The sequence below is a fragment of the Eublepharis macularius genome, chromosome 6, assembly GCF_028583425.1.
Source record: "Eublepharis macularius isolate TG4126 chromosome 6, MPM_Emac_v1.0, whole genome shotgun sequence".
NCBI lineage: Eukaryota > Metazoa > Chordata > Lepidosauria > Squamata > Eublepharidae > Eublepharis > Eublepharis macularius.
In genome coordinates this window covers 80,284,688-80,306,941 of record NC_072795.1, presented here as the reverse complement: position 1 = coordinate 80,306,941, position 22,254 = coordinate 80,284,688, and the positions used below count along the sequence as shown (strand labels likewise).

At 45.0% G+C, this 22,254-nt stretch overlaps 1 protein-coding gene across 1 annotated transcript in view; it reads left to right on the top strand.

Annotated features, from left to right (window-relative positions):
• GFRA1 (GDNF family receptor alpha 1) overlaps positions 1-22,254 on the top strand; it is a 353,246-nt gene that overhangs the window by 285,693 nt on the left and 45,299 nt on the right. Inside the window, exons 6-7 of the mRNA XM_054984264.1 lie at positions 5,096-5,230; positions 7,867-8,042. Of these exons, the coding sequence (XP_054840239.1) occupies positions 5,096-5,230; positions 7,867-8,042 (311 nt within the window). The remainder of the gene's footprint in view (positions 1-5,095; positions 5,231-7,866; positions 8,043-22,254) is intronic.

Sequence of the window (22,254 nt, the reverse complement as noted above, 5' to 3'; positions counted from 1 at the left end):
GAGCTATCTGAACAGTCCATCACAAGCACATCCTTCAATTTAATGCATCAGTGCAAACCTTACTGATGTCAGCTGAGCAGATGTGTGCCAAATTGCTTTTGAGCTTGCAAAGGACAATTCAATGCATCATGTTTGCCATATGCTCTGCAGTTGATATGGACAGCCACTTTGTGTGGTTATGTAAACTGGCACTTTGACATCCCTCCCATCTTTTCCCTTTTGGGTGTTCACAAAAATTGTTTATTAAATTCTGCTCACTTCGTCCACCTTTCCTTCCTTACGGAACTCAGGGCAGCCTATGTACTGTTCCCAGGAGATTTTCTACCAGAGTACTGACCAGCCTAAGACCTGCTTAGCAGCATTAAGATGGCTATATCTTATGCTTTCCAATCGTAACTTAGGGCCAGTCTCTTACTTCAGTAACTGCCCCATTTTCTCCCAATACCTTTTTGTTTCATCAATCCTTATAAAGAATTTCCTTTTAGGTACCAACTCAGTATTTTGTTTCTCTAATAGTATTATTTCCATTTGTATTTCTTAAACAAATCTTCCATGGTTGAAACATCAAAACATCTAGCTAGTTTGCTTATGTTTGTTTTAACAATTGGGGGGTGGGGCACATTTTTCTTTGTCCTAGATTGCGTTGTTCATGTGGTGCTCAGGTCACTAAATACTCCACTCAAAATCTTTTTAATTTTTTTTAAAAAAGACTCCATCATAAATACATCAGTTCGGTTTATCCTTTTGGGCTGTGTTAAGCTGGAGATAGGTGCCATTTGACTACATTTTCCCCACCTGCATTTCATTAATCCAAAACTCTCTTATTAAAGATTTATCAGTCTTCTACAGACATTGGGCAATTATCACAGGAGTTGTTACTCAGTATTTGAAATATCTTCTGTGTGCTTTCCAGCTAATAATTGATAATTTTGTCCATTTGCAGCTAACCTTGTTTATTTTCTACAGCTGCTGTTAATACTTCTGTGTTTCATTGGGTAACATTGTTGATAAGCTCCTGCCAGGGATCTTGGACAGCCCATACTAAGCATAATCTCAAAAAACCCTGTCCATGGTAGCCTTACATTTTATATGAAGAGAGGTTCTTGCCTGATTTCTCCAACTGTGGAAATTTTTAAAATGAAATTACAGCTCCAGCTTCTATATGGAGCAGCGATTTGGGGCTCTGGAAATCTCTAGTCTTTAGAAGTTGCTCAAAACAAATTTGCTACCTACTGTTGGTGCTCCTCCTTCAACATCATCAACTATGGTCAGAGTAGAACTATCTCTGCCCTCAATATCAACTTTAGTTTATAATGCAGCCTGTAATTGGCTGAAAATCATCTTTTGTGCATCTCCAGGCCTTTTAACTCTGACATATGGAGAGACAGAGACTAACCCATGGTGTGGTTTTGTATTGAGATTAGTGGCTAGCCTTGGATTCTTAGAAGAATACTTAAGCTTTGGATTCTCAGAAGAATACTTAAGGACCCTTGGCTTCCATATAGCCAAACTTTTAATAAAACAAAGACTGTTAGGCCAGCATGCTTAAACTGATGCTGGATTAATAGGCACCTTGTGAACAACTCTCCCTTACAGGCAGTTACTTCCTTCTCCCCTGACTCTTCAGCCTACTTTAGCGATTTAATGAATTATGTGTATTAAAAAAATCTTCAGTGAGTCACACCACTGCTGCTGTGACTATAGGTACATTGAGGATTTGTCCCAAGTCACATTCCAGTGTCTTGATATTTGACTCTTGAGTTCAACTGATTTTTGAGGACCATAATATCTCACTTCCCAGGAAGACCATATCAGGATAAATTAGTATTCTTAAAGGCAAATTCATTACTTTCCAAATGGCAAAATTAGTTGACACCATCATAAAAATAAAGATGATGATGAGGTGTGCTAATGTAAGCATGGTTGACCTGCACACTAATTGCTCTACTCTAGGTCATTAGCCATAAGATTGTAAGGTAGTTTTATTTTAAGAGATTTTAAATAATTACTATGTATTTTAATTTCTTCTATGAAAATATGAGGAAAATTTCTGATTTTATCTTGAAGGAATTATTGTAATGCTGCTATGTCTTATTTGCTAATGCAATAAAGACAGATACTGGTCATAGAACTGATCTATTAATAAATAGCTGCATTTTCTGTTACTAAACATTGACTTCATTTTTGGCAATCTTCAAAGTCTGGCATAGATCCATGGTGATACACATTCACTTCTGTGATTCACACCAGAAAGTCTTTTAAATGAAAATTGTGAAAACTTCTACTTGCCATAATGTTTTCCAAGTATGTAGCAGGGATATACACCAAGAGAGAAAGCCAAATGCTCTTCTAGCCAGTTGCATTTTTGGGAATAGCAGAAACTCTTTCCAAAACCACTGATAAACTACTTCCAGGTGACAAAAGATCAATTAGTTTATTCTGGATTTTTGCTAAGCAAAGACTCACATTAACGCCTATTCATCGCCCTGTTGATTTCCATTTATGGACTTCTTGATTAGATTTTTCTATTGAACTGGCAAACTTCAACCTGAAAATAGATGTATAGTTTCTCAAAATTTATTTGTTTTAGTTATTTAAAATATTTCTCTTTCACCATCCTCCAAAGCAGTTTAAAAGGAAAAACAGTGATACTTAGTGGCTCAGGAGCAACATGTGCCTCTTTAACATGCCATCTGGGGATCATCAGAGCAACATTCCCCAATGTGGCATCTGCCCCACGTCCCAGGAAATTGATCCAGACCATAGCCTGGCAGGGCTGGCAGTAGGCAGATTGTTTTCTCCTTGAAATAGATGCTGCTGAAGGGACTGAAGAATGAGTAGGCTGCTAGCTTTCATGAGCTGTGGGCCTCATTGTGGGGATTGAAGTAAAGAGTCAATCCTCTCCAACAACTTCTCCCCTTCTCCACATTATGGTATGCAGTAGTTATATGATTCTTTTGGTTGAAGATAACTGTAACTGCCTCAAGGTTGACTCAGCCCTCCATTCTTCCAAGGTCGGTAAAATGAGTACCCAGTTTCCTGGGGGTAAAGTGTAGATGACTGGGGAAGGCAATGGCAAACCACCCCGTAACGAAAAGTCTGTCAAGAAAATGTCGTGATGCGCCGTCCCCACATGGGTCAGTAATGACTCGGTGCTTGCACAGGGGACTACCTTTACATTTAATTGTAAATGTGGCTCTCTACGAACCATGGAATTGTTTTCATGGTTCGTAGACAATAAAATACATTGAAATATACAATATTGAGAAGAAAAAGAAAATAAAAAGAGCATTATTTATTTATATCTTGTCTTATTTCTTTAGACTCAAGGCAGCTAACAGCTGAACAACAAGTTGCAAGGATGCAGAACATAAATGTTCATTAACAAAATAAGACCAATGCACAAATTAAAAACAGAGATTGAAAACACCCTCCTCCAAACACTATCTGAAATAGAACTGTCTTTCAGGTCTTCCTGTAGCCAGTGAAGATGTCATTTGAACCCACTATAATCATCTGTTCCAGAGTACTGGACCTACCATGGAGAAAGTGTGACTTAAGCTGTTAATAATAATAGTATAATAATAATAACTGTGCTTATATACTGCCCTTCTAGACAGGTTAATTCCCCACTCAGAGTGATGAATAAGTCACTGTTCTTATTATCCCCACAATACATCTGGGGAGCTGGGGCTGAGAGGAGTAGCTTACCCAAGGCCCTCTGTGGAGCTCATGCCAGTAGAGGAATTCGAATGAGCAGAGTGCTGATTCATCGCCCAGCCACTTAACCACTAGGCAGCTGTGCAGATTTCCTAAGAGAGGGTACCATAAGAAGAGGGCTGTGTCAGGACCATAATAATTCATTTTTCTTCAAAGTCTTTCTTAAAAATTTCAGCCTTGCACCATTTTCTAAAAATCTACAATGGAGGGTGTTTTCATGACGGAGGCTGCTCTAGAATGTGGAAGATGCCACAATGTGTGTGTGAGAGTGAGTGAGTGACAGTGAAACCCTAAGCAGAGTTACTCCAGTAAAATCAATGGGCTTAAACTGATGTAACTCTGCTTAGGATTTCATTGTGAGTGAGTGAATGAGAGAGAGAGAGAGAGAGAGAGAGAGAGCACAGTGTGGCTGGTTTTACTGATATGTTGGTCAGGACAGATGATTGAATTTGTTGGGCTAACCAGCTGCCACAAAATTTCATACAAGGAGAGATGGCCCTTTAGGTATGAGGGTCCCAAATAGAGATGGGCATGAACCAGAAAAAAATGAACTGTGTGGTTGAATTTGCTTGAAACTTGGAGAGTCTTATTGGACAGGCAGCCCTAGCTCCTCTGCAATTTTGGTGATATTTGGTTGAAAAACAGCCACTCCATCCCTCCTGAAAAAGTCCCCCATAGCCTATAATGGTAGAGCTGCCGGATGGGATGGGATGGGGAGGTTTCCTTCATCTCTTTGGGAAAGGAAACAAACAACAGTCCACAACAAGAGAGAATGGCAATCAGTTTTCAGCAGAAAGGTAAAACATATTATCATTGTCTGCCAGTCATTGTAACAATAAGAAAATGAAATGAATGCAGACAGTGGCCATCCACTGTCCTTGGAATTAATAGAAGCGTGCCTGCAGTGAGCAGCACCTGTTTTTTTGGGGGGGGGGTCTGTAAAATTGATCCCCATTGTTCAATCTGCTCAAAAAGAGTCAATAGATTAGAGGGAGGATTATGTTCTGTGCACATTTGGTACCATTATCTTTATGAAATGCTGCCCCAAACTCTCAAATACATTCCCCACTGAAAAAAAAATAGTCCTGAAACTCTAGAACCTGAAAAATCACCCAGATTTTAATCCTGAACTCATCAGCAGTCATGGTAAAAATCTGCCCCTGCCCCAATCCTCCAAATTATAACCACCCCTAATCATATGACTGTAAAGTGTTAATATCTTAAATGCCGACGTGTGTTACTTACATCTTAAACCAGTTCTGTTTCTCTCACATACAGGATAAAATTTACTCTTTTCCTTTGAGTTTTCAAGAAAATTGTAGGTAATTGGAAAAATCATGATGATAAAGAATGGTGTTTATGCTTTTATTTGTAGGCACAGTGATGACGCCAAATTATATAAACTCCAACAGTCTCAGTGTTGCTCCATGGTGCAACTGTAACAACAGTGGCAATGACTTAGAAGAATGCATGAAATTTCTGAATTTCTTCCAGGACAATGTATGCCTTAGTGAGTACAATATTACATCGATTAACATCTCTTAAAAGTGTGGCTTATATAGAGACACTTTGCTATAAATAAAAACTTTAAAGTTTTTTTTTCCTCAGGTTGCTTCCCTCAGGTTGACAAGTCCCTTACATTTTATCCTAACAGCAAGTTTACCAACCTAAGAATGTATGGCAGGCCCAAGATCACTCAGGGTCTGATTAGACAATACATTAAACTTTAAAATGGAAGGGGGAGATCGGTTCCCGAGTGCACGCAGAGGCAGGAGGAGCCTCATCATTCCCTCGTTCCATCTGGTGTGCTTTCACAAGCAGAAAATGGCCATAGGGGAGGACTGTTTGTTCACATATTGGAAATGGCAGCAAGACAAATAGCTTGCCCTTCACAGGCCTTTTGTTCTTGTCAGAGTGTGCCAGGCGGAATGTTAACTCTCCTCCTATCTCCACACATGCTCTAGAGTTGCAGCCCTCAGACACAACAGTTTTAAAGGTAAGTATTGGATCACGTGTTAAATGTGAGTTGGGTTGGGTTTCCCCCCAGCCCAGCTTGTGTTTTATCAGCTTGTGTTTGGCTAATCAGGCCCCCAGTAAACTTCATGGCCAATGAGGATTTGAACCCAGGGTTCCCTCATCTTATCCCAACACACATTTCAGATGTAAAGAGTGCTTCATGAACATTCAACATGAGTTCACTTTAAAATATGATTCTTAAAAAGAATCAACAGGGCAGACTTTCTGGAGGGCTAATAGTACTTTTGACTAGTTGCTGCTTATCTACATTCTTAATTGTTTTAATAATTTGCTAAAGTGCTAATTTAAAAATGTGGCCATTACCATTACATGCTTTGTTGTAAGAGACACCCCAGTTTCATTGCCTTCCCTTTTGCTGTTGGAGTAAAAATGTTAATGAAGATAAAGCAATGACATTAGAGGACACTGTGAAGAAAAATTATACTCACCCTGGCAGAGAGACCTTTTCTTCATGAAGAAATTAAAGGTGTCCTGCTTTAATAGCATTTCACTGAAAAGGGATAAATGTTCCATTATCTTTTTTGTTAATGGATTGACTTCTGTAAACCTTTGTTTTAAATAAAAATACTAATGGTTTACAATGCACGCAATGTATTGCCAATCTGATAAGAGTTTGGCTATTAGTGTGTATATGTTTAGAAGGGATTTGGATTTTTGTTGAAGAGTCCGAACAACAAATGGTAGCATTCCATTGGTGCAGCACTTCTTGCATCTAACCTTTCACCCTTCTTGGCTACTACAGTGGCTCTTGGGATCAGGTCATGCACCATTTTATATGATTGATTTTAAAAGTGTCTTGGCCTATTCCAATGCAGCTAAAAGCCAAGCTGTCCATTCAGATGCATATCATGGTACTGTAAAAGTACCTCTTCTGAATGTAGGTAGGGGGTTGCATGATCAACTCAATGAAGCCATAAACTTCCTGCCAAAGAACATTAACATAGGATTGTAGCTTAGCATTGTCCTTGACATGCTAGTCTTCTATGTGTCAGTAAGTGCTCTTTTGTTGTTCCTTTTTTACTTAAGTTTTTCCACATCTTTGTTTGCAACAAGGCTGTACTTCGTGATTCTTCTAAATATGCGCTGAGTTATTTGTACTTTGTACACTGTCTCATAGAATTTGTGCAATTGTATTCTCAACAATGGGGTGCCAGGTTATCTCATTCATGGGGACTATTAGCTCTGCCCTCTTCCCCCCCCCCATAGCATGCTACAAGCCATGAAAATCCATAAAGATTTACTTTACTTCTCACATCAGCTTGCCCATTTGTGAAGTCTATAAATCGTTTCCTACATTTGACAGAATTTTTTTTAAAATCACACTAAAATGTATCTTTCCAAGATAAGTAAAAGTGATATAATTTATAGTACGTTGTGGATGCAATTGAAAGGATCTATTAATAACTTCCATGGTTAGGTCCCCAGTGAAATGGCTTGATTTCTTATACAATGAGTTTGAAATAAGAAATCCCTAAATCCATGCTGAGTTCCCCCAAGACCTGATTAAAAACTGGTTTTCTATTCATTTGTTTTTTCAAAAGCCAACCAATTTACTGTTGCCATAAACACAGTATTTAATCCCATGAAAAACTGTGCTAAGCCTTTCAACTTTTACATTCGAAACTTCTAGTTTATGCATGCATCTCCTACCTAATTATGTAGATTTTGTTTGAAGACTAGAAGGGGAAAGGAAAAGAATTTTTTAAAAGAAAAACTACCTTCTATTTACTTATTTTATTTTAAAATACAACTGATAAATACATAAATATGTTGCTTACCACTAGGCTTATCAGACAATCCATTGGTAATATATCTCAGAATTATGACTTTTGAAATGTCTGCAGCCCTTGGGCCCTAATCATACAGTTTATATGGCTAAAAGTTAGCATAGAAAGAATGCAGCCGCAAGTTCTGAATTCAAACCCTTGGATAACCAGGGAAAACATCAGAGAGTGTATGTAAATACAGATGAATCTGTGGTCCAAACACTCAGACTAGTAGGGTTTCCTCTTCCCTTGCTGAGCTGGAGTTTGCCTCTGTTTGTTAATTTTCAACTAGTCTGTGCTAGTGGCTAATATGCACAATTTGGTCTGTAATTCTTTCCTGTAGGAAATGCAATCCAGGCCTTTGGCAATGGTACAGATGTGAATGTGTGGCAGCCATTACTACCTGTTCAAACCACCACAGCTGTAACTACGATAGCTTACAGAGCTAAAGTGCAGGCATCAGAGAACACAAACAATGAAATACCTACCAACGATTTACCAGCATGTGCCAATCTGAAGGTAAGGAAGTGTCGGGGCTACTGCAGTCTGACAGCTGTAAAAAGTGCAAAGAAAGGGAAAGGAATTGTCTGTCAACGCCCCTGCTTGATGTGCTTGCAGATGAGCCAGGCAGGCTTATATTTATATGCTCCATCCTACTTTCAATATATTGTTGAAGTGATACATCCAAAGATTGTATTAAGCTAGTCACTCATAATTTTAAAATACTTCAATCAATAACAGGTTGCAATATTATAATAATGGAGGAGGAACACATGTTTTCTCTTTATTGAGGTACAAGAAGTTTGGATAAGGATATGAATGATGGAGCGCTTTTTGATATAACACAGTGCTATTTATGGTCTTTTAAAAAGATTATTAATGCAGATTGTTTCATTGTGTAATACTATACTGGGCAGATATCCCCCCTCCCCCCATTGTGTATCATTCACTGGTTACCCTAAATCTAGGGCCTCAGTGAGTATTTGAGAATACATCACAATCCAGTTTATTAAATTAAGTAACTTTACACATATTGGTCTAAAATTTAGGGTTTTGTTCACTTATGTTCCTGCCAACAGTTTTAGTTAGGCCCTTCCCCATCATAGAAAACCTGGTTTTAGGCCTGCACTGTACAGTATCCTGTGTACAATGAGCTCATGGAAATGTAGTTTCCATCCTTGCTGAGCAGTCAGCCACTCTGGAGAACTGCATGCCCTGGGATTGCCGGCACATGAAATGGGACTTTTTCAGTGCTAAAGGAACCAAGAGGGAATGGAGACCTTTTTTGATAGACCTCCCACATGGCCTCTGGGGTCACTATTGCTGGATATGTTTCAGGACTCTTGGGTTGCCCGGGGTGCTGGGAGGAGGCAGTGAATTGAGCTGTTTTCCAGAGATTTGTAAAATAACTTGTTTTAATCAAATACATTCTGAATGGCGCTTAAGGGAGTCCACCCAGAATGCCAGATAGGGGGCATTCTCCCCATCATAGTACAAGAGAATTCGGTGCTGCATTAGAGGAAGAACATCTGCCAGAATAGCAGCATCAGGTATCATTTGTGTTTCTGCACCTGCAGCCTTAATTTTTTCCCTAAAATACCTGGACTTTATAATATAAACCCCAGATGTATAGAGGAGATCTAGTGGGCCTACAGTGCTTGGAAGAAATACTATATTTTTCTTGTACAATAAAGCTATAGAAAGAATTTGATTGATTAATATAAAATGTCATAGAAATGGCCAAGCACTAACCTCCTGAGGTAGTAAAGTACAGGGCATTAGGTAGCCTGCCAAACTGCCATGTCAGAATTAATTGGCCATCATATTACCAGCAAGAATAATACAGGCTAAGCTGATGTTGATGCATTCATTTTTCAGTCTTTCTGAAAGTGGTCTTATGAGAAACAAAGCAATAATAAGCAGCACTGTGGTGGAGGAGCAAGGATGCCTGTGTAACCTTGTCAGTGTTCATTCGCTCCCAAAGGACTTTCAGGAGGGAGATACGCCAATTGTCAAGCCCAGCCAGGCATAGGCAGCAGAGCAAGCGCTCAAGTTTCCGTAGAAACTCTGGCAGCACCCACAAATCACATGACAGATGTCACTGATAGTTCTATGAGTGGCAGGCAAAGATGGAGCCAATCTCTGGCCACAAATATGGCCATCACCTCTCAGTGCTTCTCCTCTCCTCCTCAGAGAGCCAGCGGACAAGGTGCAAACACCCCTCAACAACAGCACCCCAACAGAGGCACTTTGCTTGGCAGGCCCCTCCTCATCCTGGGGGGAACACACAGAGAGGGTGCCTACCCCTTTGCTCACAAGACCCTAGCCAGTGAGGAGCCCCAGAGGTCCATTGTTTTACCAAACACACGAGTCCGCAAGTCCATGGCAGTGACATCCTCACATTGACCTCAAATTCCCCCCATGTGTTAATCATCTGCATGGCTCATCAGATGCCAGCAATGTGGTGGGAGAGTGTAGGACCCCCTTAGAGCCCCCTTTCCCAGGACAGACACACATGGAGAAGCCTCCAAATCCCACCCTGCTCCCTGCAGTATATCTGAGGGGGAAGAGGGAGGGTAGGAAGCTAAGTGTGGCTTCAGCCTCCAAGGTGCCACAGGGCCACTGCTCTGTTGTACAGCAGAACAAAACAGAGGTCCAGTGGCCCCTGGAAACCCTTTAGAAGCCACCCCATCATTACCAGCCCTGAGCCAAAGGCCATCCTCTGGGATGTGTGAAGGGGCAACCCCTCAGGGAAGTGACAGATGGAGGGGAGGAGGTGGGGCAGGGAGGGGCCTTGAACTACTGTCATCCACACACAAATAAACAGACATGGAGAGAGTTGTGGTACAACATAGACTTTATTGAACTGCCAGATGCGAAGGGAAACACAGGTTGCCAACTCCCTTCATCTGGTGTGGCAACTCCGCTTGCGCACCCAGCTCCCAGGAGCCTTTCAGAGGCAGGTTGAAGCATGCCTTGTGCTGTTTGCTCACAAGCAAGGCAGACTCGCAGGACAAACGGCTGCCTGAGGGAGAACGTTCCTGGAGGCTGGCTGGAAGTGGAGTCTCAGAGGATTACCAGTGACTATAACAGCCATGGTCTTGTGTCTACCAGTTGGATTGCCACCTGCTTGAAGGGAAACAGAGATGTGCAACAATGGCAAGGCCAAATCTGCTGCACCTCAGGAGGGTCCATGGCCCCATAGCAGGATAGGACCCCATTGAAACAGAGGCTACAGTCATCCAAATGCCTCTTACCCATCCAGCCAGGAAGCACTCTGACTGTGTCAGTTTGCTTTGCTCCTGCTGTTGCTTTGGAGCTCTGATCCTGCAAGGAAATGAATGCAAGGGTTGTTAGTCAGGGGAATACAGAGATCCAGTGCCCAGGCACCCTGACCCACGGTTGTGCCCTGTCCTCTGCCAGGGGGGCACTCAAGGGAATCTGTGCATAGCTCTGTTACAGGCTGCAAGCATCCTCTGTCTCTCCCACCCGACCCTGGTCTGAGGCAGATCTTTGAAATATGCTTCCCTGGGAGCATCCACCTTCATGGGCCATGGTGCCTGGAGGGCTCATCCAGCTGTGGACGAGCGAGGCAGCTCCCCAGGTCCTTCATACCAGTCACTGTCTCCTTTTTTTCTTCAAGCCAAGACTCAGGAGACAGAACACCTGTGAGAGTTTTAGAATGGGAGATGTTTGTCAGACTTAGCTCTCCCCCCAGGCTGTGAGTGCAAAGTGCTCACCAGATTTCGCAGAGTCCCCACTCTGTGCTCTCCCCACCACCAAGGTGCCTCACACTGTAATTTCCCACATCAAGGAAAGGTCTGCTCTCAGGCAGACCTTGTGCCATGCACCCCCTATTTACCAAGTTCATGGGTGCCCTGACTGGGATTTATGTAGGGTGGGGGGACATTTGGGTTCATGGGAGGGGGCTTGGCCACTGAGGCACAAGAGGATTGGTCGCGGCTTTAGTTGGAATCCTGTGCTTCTCTGGACCATTTGGGCAGGGCCTTGCATGGGGGAAAGGGGGTTGACTTTTCTCACTCAATGGCACCTTTCCTTCTTGGCATAACTTTCCACCAGGTAATTCCCACCTGACAATATGGCCTACCCACTGCAAAGCTGGTGCAGGGGTTTACACTCTAGATCCTCCACTGCCTGGCAGAGAGGTGGCTGGGGAGTGGTGCCAGCGTACCTTGGATTTACATAAGTGCCAGATATGTTGATGTTGGGACCATTCGGCTCCCTGAGCACTTTCAGCCCCTCCCCTTATGATTATGCTGTTTCAAGTGAAACATGACCGTTCCAGGAAATTATAAACACTGGAACAATCTTACAGTTCTTGCAATTAAAAAAAATAATTTATATATAATTCTCTGGAATTTGAAAGAATGGAATTTTGAACTGAGTTTTTTGCTTTATTTTTGCTGCAAAGGCAGCAAGAGAGTGACCTCCTTGCAGAACTTGTATTAGATCCTCAGTTCTGCCACAGCAGTCTCCTGGACACAATGATCTGTGGGAAATACAGTTTTCCATAGATCCTTGAACAAGTGCCAGTGCCAGTGGTTTCATCATGACGACCTCTCAGCGAGGCTCCTCTTTGCAAGGATTTACGGCTGCCATATACTTTTTGGAGAAAGGGAAGGGGGGGTACATGAGGGGTCTTGCGGGCAAGGGAAAGGATTTGTGGGGATATGAGCCCTCTAAGCCCCATATCTATCATTGAAAACAAGGAATGGGCACAAAAGTAATCATTTACCCAAGTTTGTTCCAAATCTTGCTGTCAAAGGAGAGAGAGGTTGCCTTCACTAACTTAGAAGTTTGAATTGACATGTTTTGTTCTGAAAAGAAAATTCAAACTCTTTGTCATGTAAGATGTCTTAATGCTTACTTTTTGAAGACAGAATTTGGTTTGTGGTCATGCTCAAGTGCATATATTAACTTATGAATTCATTCTCAGAATGTACTATGTATCTCATCTCGTATATTTAAAAATACAAATGTTGCAGATATAGGCCCCTTTCCTCATCCACATTTCTGTACCCAGAATACACATACTTGAGGACCAGGCTGGATCCAAACTCATATCCCTCAGAATCACATCAGTATTCCAGTCCTAACTGAAAACATCCTTTTTTCCTTTAGCTAGTTCTTTTCCTTGGTTTAGCAGGCTGCACTTTGGCTTGTAGGCATGCCTGTGCTTCAGTGAAAACAGCAGCAGATGTGCCTGAATAGCAGTGAAAACCAAGCTGCCCAACCTCCTCAGGAGGTCAAATGCCCAGATGTCTACATAAGCAGGTGTCGCTGGGGGGGGGGGCGAGGTGGGGGCTTGAGAGAGCTGCGTGAGAGCATCATGAAGCCTCGGCTGTTCTCTTTACAAACAGAGGAAGCTGCAAAAGCCAGCTAGGCTCCAAGTCTTGCTACCCCCCTCTGCCTGTGTGAAGCCCTGAGCCCAGCTGTTATGGCTGATGAGCCAGAAGAAGAGCAGGATTCAGTCTGGTCTGCCTGGAGAGAATCCTGGCGGCCACAACACCCATTTAACACAGGAGACAGCTGAGCTGGGAAGGGGTTGAGCCTTCAGTGTGTTCTGTTTTACAACTGTGCTACCTGAGCCAGAACAGAACTCACTGACAGAATACTTCCCCGTTTCCTAATGTAGCATGCACAGTAGTCATCTGAAGAAAATGTTTGCATAACCACGAGTCATCTAACTACATGTGTATGGCAAGTATACTGTGACATAATGGTGGGAAATATTCAGTGTTTATCGCAATTAATTAAAGTGTGTAATTAATTGTAGCTGTACATAGTTCCTTTCTGGCATCAAGTGCCTGGCATAGTCATTCGGTGCATAGTACAAATCAGCGCAGATTGTCTTTACTTCCTTCCGAAGAGTACGTGCTAAAAATGGAGGGCAGAGGAAGGATTAGTCTCGAAGACAGGGGCTTAAGCACCGTGCACAGCATGCAGCAGAGCACTTAGCACTGGGTTCCCGTCATGAGCCTTGGTGAAAATTGCAGGTGTTCAGCACTGTGCCCAGCATTTGCAGATCATAAGCAGCTGTATTAAAGCAGAGTGTTTATTAATATTGTTATTAATAAGTGATGTGTAGGATTTAGTCAGAGGTTCAGCTTAAAAGCTTTGGCATCGAATTCCAAGGTTCAGGCCGCAGCAGGGATGATGTTTCATGGATTTGTAATTGGTTAGTGGGTGAGCGTAAATAGAAAATGCAGCAAAAGTGGTGGGTGTTTTGTTGAGGAGGGAACAAGAGGACAAATCCTGTGTATGGTTTGAAGTAAAAGGCAGCGTGAACGGCATACATCTGTACTGCTGAATTTGCGATGATCAAGGGAGGACAAGTCAATCACATACTGGCCCCGTCAGCTTTAGCGTGTGGATTTCAGTGCTGGTTGTGAGAAGGGCGGGGAGGTGTAAGGGCCGTGCTCACGGAGAACCATAGAGGAGTGTTGCAAGGTAATGGCTCTGTTGGCCTCCCTTGGCAGTCAGCTTTGACTGGTCTCACCCTGACTGATAAAAGGATATTTTCCTAGTGGCCAAATTTATACATGATGTACAAGTACAGTTGATACCCCATTTATTGTTCTAACCTGGAAACCTGCTAAAGCCACCCTTGCCATATGAGCCACCCTTCCATGAGCAGCTTCCATTTAATGTAATGTTACTCACCCAAGTGACTGGGGACCAATTCCATGTGAAACACTAATGCTCTCAATCCTTGGCCCACAGTAGTTGGGCCATTAAAGTGTCATCTCAGCTGTGACAGGAGATGCACATGGGAATGCAGCGCCAACATGGCTAGGGTAACAAAGTTTCCTGGAAACTCCTTTTGTTTCTGCCTGCTATCCTAAAGAAGATCAACACAGACCCAAATCCTTAGGAAAAAATTTGTTTGCAAGGTTTATTCCTGACTTTGCTATCATTCAGAAAAGACTCATCTCATTGCAGCAGATGTCTTGGGAATGAAAAGCAGCTATTACTCTTTTAGAATAAATTATATTAAAAACATTTAGAAAATTGGCTAAATGCTTAAACTAGAGAAGATTTCCTCTTATCCTCTGAATTTCCAGGATTATCTGACATAATGCAGGCAGCAGGCTGGCACTAGTGTTGCTCAGAATGCTTATTGCTGCTTTCCCTTAAAATGCAAGTGATCATTTAACTTTTCTTAACCGCATGATTGTTTCACCTACAGAAGGTTTGGGGGGGAGGGGGGAGGCTTTCTTTGTTCTGAATGTTACCTCACAGTAAAAAAAAAAAATCATAGAATGATGTAATTTATTTTTTAGCAGACAGGTGGCAAAGAGCCTTCAAGGACAGCCTGCCCAAGTACTTCCTGGGGGAAACAAAATCTCATTCCCAGCTGCTAATCACAGTGACAGCAGTACTAGTCCTCGTTACTGGGGCAGCATTTCTAGAGGGGCTTCAGTAGAGCCTTCTTCTGCGTACAATATCATTAATGTACACTTTCCCTTATTTTTGATGTTTGCAGTTACTGCCAGATGCTGAGGATAATGGTATAAAAGCATAGAGCAGGAATGGCAGATTACATTCCCTGATATTCATACCTGGCTTCTTCCTGTATGCCATAAGATCTCAGTTAGTACGCCCTGACCTTCTTGGCAATTAAGCACTGATATTGTAATAGCCAGGCTGACCGCTCTGGGTATTTCTTGGAGGTCAACCTCTGATCAAGTTGAAGTACTTAGAGTGAAATCAGTGGGCTTAGACTGAAGTAACTCCGCCTAGGATTGCACTGTTAGGATTCATAAAATTCAGTGGTTTGAATCCAATGTCTCCCTTCTACCAGATAAGGAATCTTCCTTCAACAGGGCAAAGCTTCTTCTGCTGGAGCAAAGTACCTGATTTACAGTGCACTGCTATACAATTCCCAAGACCTTCCAAGCCATGACGGAGTACTTGGTGCTAAATAATAATTTAATATAGTGGGTATTTTAGAAATCTGGTGGAATGGGGAAGATCAAGGGAACACAACACATCCCTAGATATAGGCCTTTTTCACACGTCTTACCAGCCCCAGTACATTGTGCAAAGCTCCTGCAAGGACAGCGTCTTCCTGGCGCGATTTCCCAGTTCTTGCGCGAAATCGCACTAGGAAGACGCTGTCCTTGCAGGAGCTTTGTGCGACATACCGGAGCCAGTAAAATGTGTGAAAACAGCCATAAACTCTTATTGACAAGACAGGGAAGCCTGTGTTGGAGGCAGTCTTACTCTGTAAGTCAAAGAGGACATGGAGTCAAATAAGCTAGAAAACATTAGGAGAATAAAGTCCCCCACAGAGATGCTGTGGGTGGGCATATGGGGTCCTTTTAAGAGTTCATTAAAAGTGGAGGTAAGATATCACCTGGGATTAAAATATTGGGACAGATGGAAAGGGAAATAAGGGAACAGACTAAAGTGGAAAATATTGTAATACTGAGGGGCTTCAACTACCCTCACATTGATTGGGCAAATGTGTGCTCAAGTCATGTGCTGTAGAAACAAGATTTCTAGACATCATAAATGACTGTGTGTTGGAGCAGCTGGTCATGTAGCCAGCTACAGAGGAGACTTGGTTCAGACCTCGTGTGAAATGTAGATGTTGCAGCAGCAGCAGCAGGGAACAATAACCACAGTTTTATTAAGTTCAGCATGCATGTAAATGGAAAGTTGCCTTCAGTTTTTTTTTTAAAAAAGCACATTTGATTTCAAAAGAGGGAACTTTGAAAAAAGGGGGGACTAGTCAGAAAGAAATTTAAAAAGAGATTTAAGCGAGTCATATCCCTCCAGGATGCCTGGAAGCTATTTAAAACTACACTAATTGAGGCCCAGATACGTAGAATGCATACCTCAAGTCAGGAAAACTACAACCAAGTCTATTTTATTTATTTTGTTATTTATTTTGTTATCTATATTCCACCTTTCTCACTGAGACTCAAGGCGGATTACCTAGTGTGAGATTAGTACAATTAGTGGCAAGGACAAGGGCAGGCATTTCCATACAGTTTCAAGAACATTTCCATAAACAATGTCATGGGGCAAAAGAAGATGAGTTTACAAAGATACAGTATTAGCAAGGATCCAGAATGGGGTTGAGAAATTGCTGAAACAGAACATAATCAATTCTAGGACTTACACTGAACAACATAAAGCACAGGTAGGATATAGAAGTACATATTTAAAGTAACAGATAATATGTAAGGCAACATAATGGTGAAATCTATGGTTTCTAACTCATTAGTGAAACATCTGGGATCCCTTTCCTACAATACCACCCTCTTAGCTGAGAAAAAAAGGCCTTTTTGAATAGTTCAGTTTTGCATTGTTTGCGGAAAGCCAGGAAGGGGGGGGCTCTTCTGACTTCCTCAGGCAGGCCGTTCCATAGGGTAGGGGCCACCACAGAGAAAGCTGTATGGGCTGCTGTTGATTTCGCCTATGTACAGGCTGGCACCTGCAAGAGACCCTGTTCAGATGAGTGAAGCTGCCATGGAGGGACATAGGGAGGGAGGCAGTCCCGTAGGTATGCTGGTTCAAGGCCGTGAAGGGCTTTGTATGTAATAACCATTAACTTCAACTGAGCATGGTAACTGATAGGTAGCCAATGGAGTGGCTGTAGGATGGGAGTGATGTTCAAGCTCCTGCTCGCTCCTGATAATACTCGAGCCACAGCATTTTGCACCAATTGGAGCCTCCTAGTTAACGTAGATGGAAGACCAATGTATAATGCATTACAATAGTCAAGTTTTGATGTTACCATAGCATGGATCCAGGTGGCCAGGTCGGCCATGTCGAGATAAGAAGCCATTTTCCAGGCTAGAGTGAGATTGTAGTAAACGTTTTTTGCAGTTGCCTTAACTTGTTTTTCTAGTAGTAGTGCTGGATCCAGTAAGCTCTTAACCGAGTCTACAAGGGTCAAACGAACTCCATCGAAGGTGGGGAGTACAATGCTTTTCAAGAACTCTGACTTCCCGACAGGCATCACTTCAGTCTTGTCTGGGTTCAATTTTAATTTGTTATTTTTCAGCCATCTTACTACAGCTGTCAGGCAGCGATCTAAGATTTCTACTGCATCCTGTGGTGACTTGGATAGCAAGATACAGAGTTGGGTATCATCTGCATATTGATGACATCCAACTCCATAGCTGTGAATGAGTTCTCCTAAAGGTTTTATGTAGAGATTGAATAACATTGGAGATAAGATTGTGCCCTGCGGGACCCCACAAAATAATTCCCATTCTGGAGATAGCTGATCTCCGACGGCAAGCCTTTGAGTCCATTCCATGAGAAACAATTTAAACCAGTCCAAGGCACATCCTTTGATGCCCACTTCTGTTTCTAAACACCTCAACAGGATGGCATGGTCTACTGTGTCAAAGGCTGCAGACAGATCCAGGAGGAGCAATAAGGAGTCGTGGCCTTTGTCTATATTTAGACGGAATTCATCCACTAATGCTCCTAGTGCTGTCTCTGTCCCATGCCCTGGTCTGAATCCAGACAGGAAAGGGTCTAGAGCCCTAGAGTTTTCCAAGAAGATCTAGAGTTGGTCAGCTACTGCTGTCTCAATCACTTTGCCTAGAAAGGGCAGTTTAGACTGGACAATAATTGGCCACATCAGCTTTGCCTAGAGATGGCTTTTTAATTAGCTGATGGATAACTGCCTGTTTGAGCATAACTGTGTGGATAACCCAAGTCAATGAAGCCATATATGGCAAAAAGGTGTCTTTAAAAAAGTGGAAGTGTTACCTCTCCCCACACATGCAGAAATTTTAGGCAGGATCCAACCCATAATTACAGTACAACAAAAGACTTTTATTTCTCTCTGCTTCAAATGAAACAGTTTCCAGATACCTTGCACTTGCTCCTGCTCAAAGAAGGGGAAGCCACAGTGGTTTGTATATCACTTATTAAATTAGTGCTTTTTAAAAATATATATTAAATCATACAATCACCTTTGTTCTATGTTAATTAAGCTGTGACATTAAAATAAATTCAATGAACTCCTCCTCCAGTATGTTCTTATTATATTCACTGGGGCTATAGTGCTATAAACTATCTTTGAACCACCTGTTTTCATGGTAGTCTTGTTACCATACGTACACCAAGAGTGAATCTGACTCTCTGAGACCAGTAATTACTGTGCTTTCAATATATAACTTATCTTGGCTTTTACAATTATTTCATTGGGTCTTGCACACCTATTTGCTGCCTATGGCCGAGATGGGAGAGCCCCGTGGGCCTGGAAATAACTGACACCACACCAGGAATTGGGATGAAAACAGGCCACAACTTTATTAACATCATTGAGGAGTATTGGCGCCGCATGAGGATCAGATCCCCCAAAATAGCATCAGCTGACCCGCCTGTCAGCTGATGGACCCCAGCCCCCCCCAGCCGCCAGCTGAGGGGGGGACCGAGGAGTGGCATTAAGGGGGAGACCACCCGGTGTACACCCTTTGGTGACTCCCCTGCCACCTGGAAGTGAGGAGCCCTGGCAGCCCCTGAGCTGGGCATGCCCCACCATGCCTCACTTCCAAGATTCCTTATGGGAATCCCCTCCATGGGGAGCCTGAGCCTTAGGCCCTGACACCCCCAAAATAGGATCTGATCCAATGCCAACCGCCACAAGAGCCCACCGAGGCTCTCCGCCAACACTCCTAAAGCTGAAGCCATTCCAGCAGGCTGTCCCTCAGGCCCTGCAGCCAAATGTCCTGCCCCCAACTTGAAAGGTGAACCCCGTCCGCGCGGAAAAGGGGGGCCAGACGGTAGGAAATGTCCCAGTGCGTGATCAAAACACCCCGGTTCTCCAAGATGTGCCGGCCCATGGTGTGAGCGAGTCTCTGTCTGATCCCATCGACTTTCTTGAGGCAACGGGCCCCCCGCCAAACCTGCCTCTGAAGCAAGTCCGATCAGAGGAATGTAGTCTGAGGAAACAGTCCCCGCAGGAAGTCCAGGTCTGCACACATGGAGCGCTTCAAATCGGGGCCCTCACGCTTGCCCAGGTCATTCTCCCCCAGCTGGATCACGATAGCATCTGGTGTTCTCTCCCAGCGGGCCTGCTGATGAAGCATTGGGACCAAGGCCTCCCAGAGCATTCCCCGCACGCCCAGCCAGCGAATCTGCAAGCGATCCTCCAGACCCAGGTGTCACCCCCAGCCCGATGACTCCGCGTATTTTCCGGCCCAGTGCATGACGCTGTGCCCGCAGATCCGGATGATCTTTATAGGCCCTGCAAGGAAAAAACGTATAGATACCTGGGATTAAAGAGACGTCCCGCCAGCCAGCCGGATGTACGAGCGGAAAGCCTGAGACCGCCAGTGGCCGATGGCCTGAATGGCGGGGCTGGGAAGGCCCACACCATGTGCCACTGTGGCTGCCCCAATGTGGAAAGTGTGCGTGCCGAACTCCGCCGGGGGGAGCCCGGCCGCCTGCAAGCTGGATCGCAGGACGGCCACCAGCTGGAAACGGGTAAGGGGGGAGCCATCCCTGTGAATCAAGAACGGCCCCTGCTGGGGTGGCCGGATGTCCAGGTAAGCCCCCACTGCCCGCACCGGGCACAAGAGCTGATCTCCGAATGCATTCAAGGAGATGGTGTGGCCCCTGCCCCGCTGGTCTGTCTTGGAGCGGCGCACCCTGAGGGAAACCCTGCGGGGGGACCAGAAGACGTCACCGATCTCCAGGGCCCGGCCAGACTGATCCTGGCGGGAACCGGCCACCAGCTCACTGACCCTGAAAGCCCCAAAGAAGGCCAGAGTAAAGGCCGTCCGGAACAGCAGGGCCTCGAAGGAGGACCAACAGAGATCAGGAACCTGCCGCAAGATACCCCCAAGAATGGCCAACGTGATGGGCCGCCTCCGGTCAGGGGAGGAGGGGGCCAAGCGAGCCCAGCCTTCCACGGCCCGGTGGGCGATGAAGCAATCGCACGGATCCGGAAAGCCAGCGGCCTTGCTAAAAAATGATATGGCAGCCATGTCCCCTTTAATGGTCCTGGGGGCCCGCCCGAGGCCCCGCAGGTGGTCCAAATAGTGGAGCACCAATTCCTACGAGGCCGGCCAAGTCGCTCATGCCCCCAACCCCTGTGCGAAGGCTGAGAATCTAGCCACCGCCGCTGTGTAGGCTTGGAGCGTAGACGGCGCCACCGAGCTAATACCTCCTGCATTATGGAGTCACGCCAATCCGCCAAAGTTCCTCCGGGAATGGGTCGGGGGTGCGAAGAGCCTCTGGCGCCAGTGCGAAGAACCTCTCCATCTGGAAGCGAGACAACGCGTCTGCCAGGCCGTTATCTATACCTGCTACATGTCGGGCCAAGAAAGTGATGTTAGAAACCAGACAGCTTAGCACAAAATGCCGGACGAGCCGCATAACCCGCTCAGAGCGAGAGGACTGCCTGTTGATTACCTTCACGGTCGCCTCGTTGTCGCACCAAAAGGTGACCCTTTTATCCCGCAAGAGCTCCCCCCAGATGGAGACCGCCACCAGGATAGGAAACATCTCCAGAAATGTGAGGTCCCTGAGGATCCCCAACCCCTCCCAAGAGGGGGGCCAGCGCTGTGCGCACCAACGTCCCCTGAAGTACACCCCGAAACCCAAACTGCCCGAGGTGTCTGAATGAACCTGCAGGCCAGACCCTGGACACAGAGGGGCCTGCCAAAGGGAGACCCCATTGAACCCCCCCAGGAAACTGAGCCAAACCCGGAGGTCCGCCTTGATGCCCTTGGTGAAGCGGATGCGATGATGGGGGGCGGACACCCCCCGACAGGCCCAGGCAAGCCGAGCGCAGAAGGCCCGCCCGGGGGACACAACGCTGCAGACAAAATTCAGGTGACCAATGATTGACAGTAATTCCTGCAGGGTGCACTTTTCGCGCAACAGAACCCCAGAAATGAGCTCCTGTAGGCGGGCAAGCTTATCGGCAGGAAGCCGGGACAACCCTGCAATAGAATCAAGCTCGATGCCCAGGAACATGATGCGGGGGGCAGGACCCTCCGTTTTTCCCGGTGCCAATGGCACCCCCAGCTCATCCGTCAGCGCTTGAAAGGCGCCAAGGCAGGCCGCGCAGCAAGCCATGTCGGGCGGGGTCATTATCAGGAAGTCATCTAGATAATGCGTAATTAACGGGGATCCCATGCGGTCCTTAGCGGCCCACTCGAGAAAAGTGCTGAAGGCTTCAAAAGCCGCACAAGCTACTGCGCACCCCATGGGCATAGCTTTGTTGACATACCACTGGTCCTGAAACTTGAACCCAAGCAGGCACTGATCCTGCAGGTGGACAGGCAGCAGCCGGAAAGCTGACTGTCGCATTTTGCCATAAGGGCCCCCGGGCCACAGGACTGGATTAGGCGTACCGCATGGTCGAAGGAGGCATACTTGACCGAGCATAACTCCGGGGGGATTGCCTCGTTAACCAAGGAGCCTTTGGGATACGAGAGATGGTGTATCAACCTGTATTCCCCCAGGGTCTTCTTGGGAACGACCCCCAATGGGGAGACTCTAAGGTTAGGAAGGGGGGGAAGGGGAACGGTCCCGCGACCCAGCCCGCCGCCATCTCCTTTGCAATTTTTGCCGCCACCACCCTGGGAGTTCCCTGGCCGATTTTAAGTTGCCCAAGCTGGTGGCCAGACGAGGACCGGTGAACGGGATACAGAAGCCCGCCGTGAAACCCGCCCACAAGTACTTGGCAGCCTCCCTGTTTGGGTAGCGTGCCAGGAGGGGCAAGAGG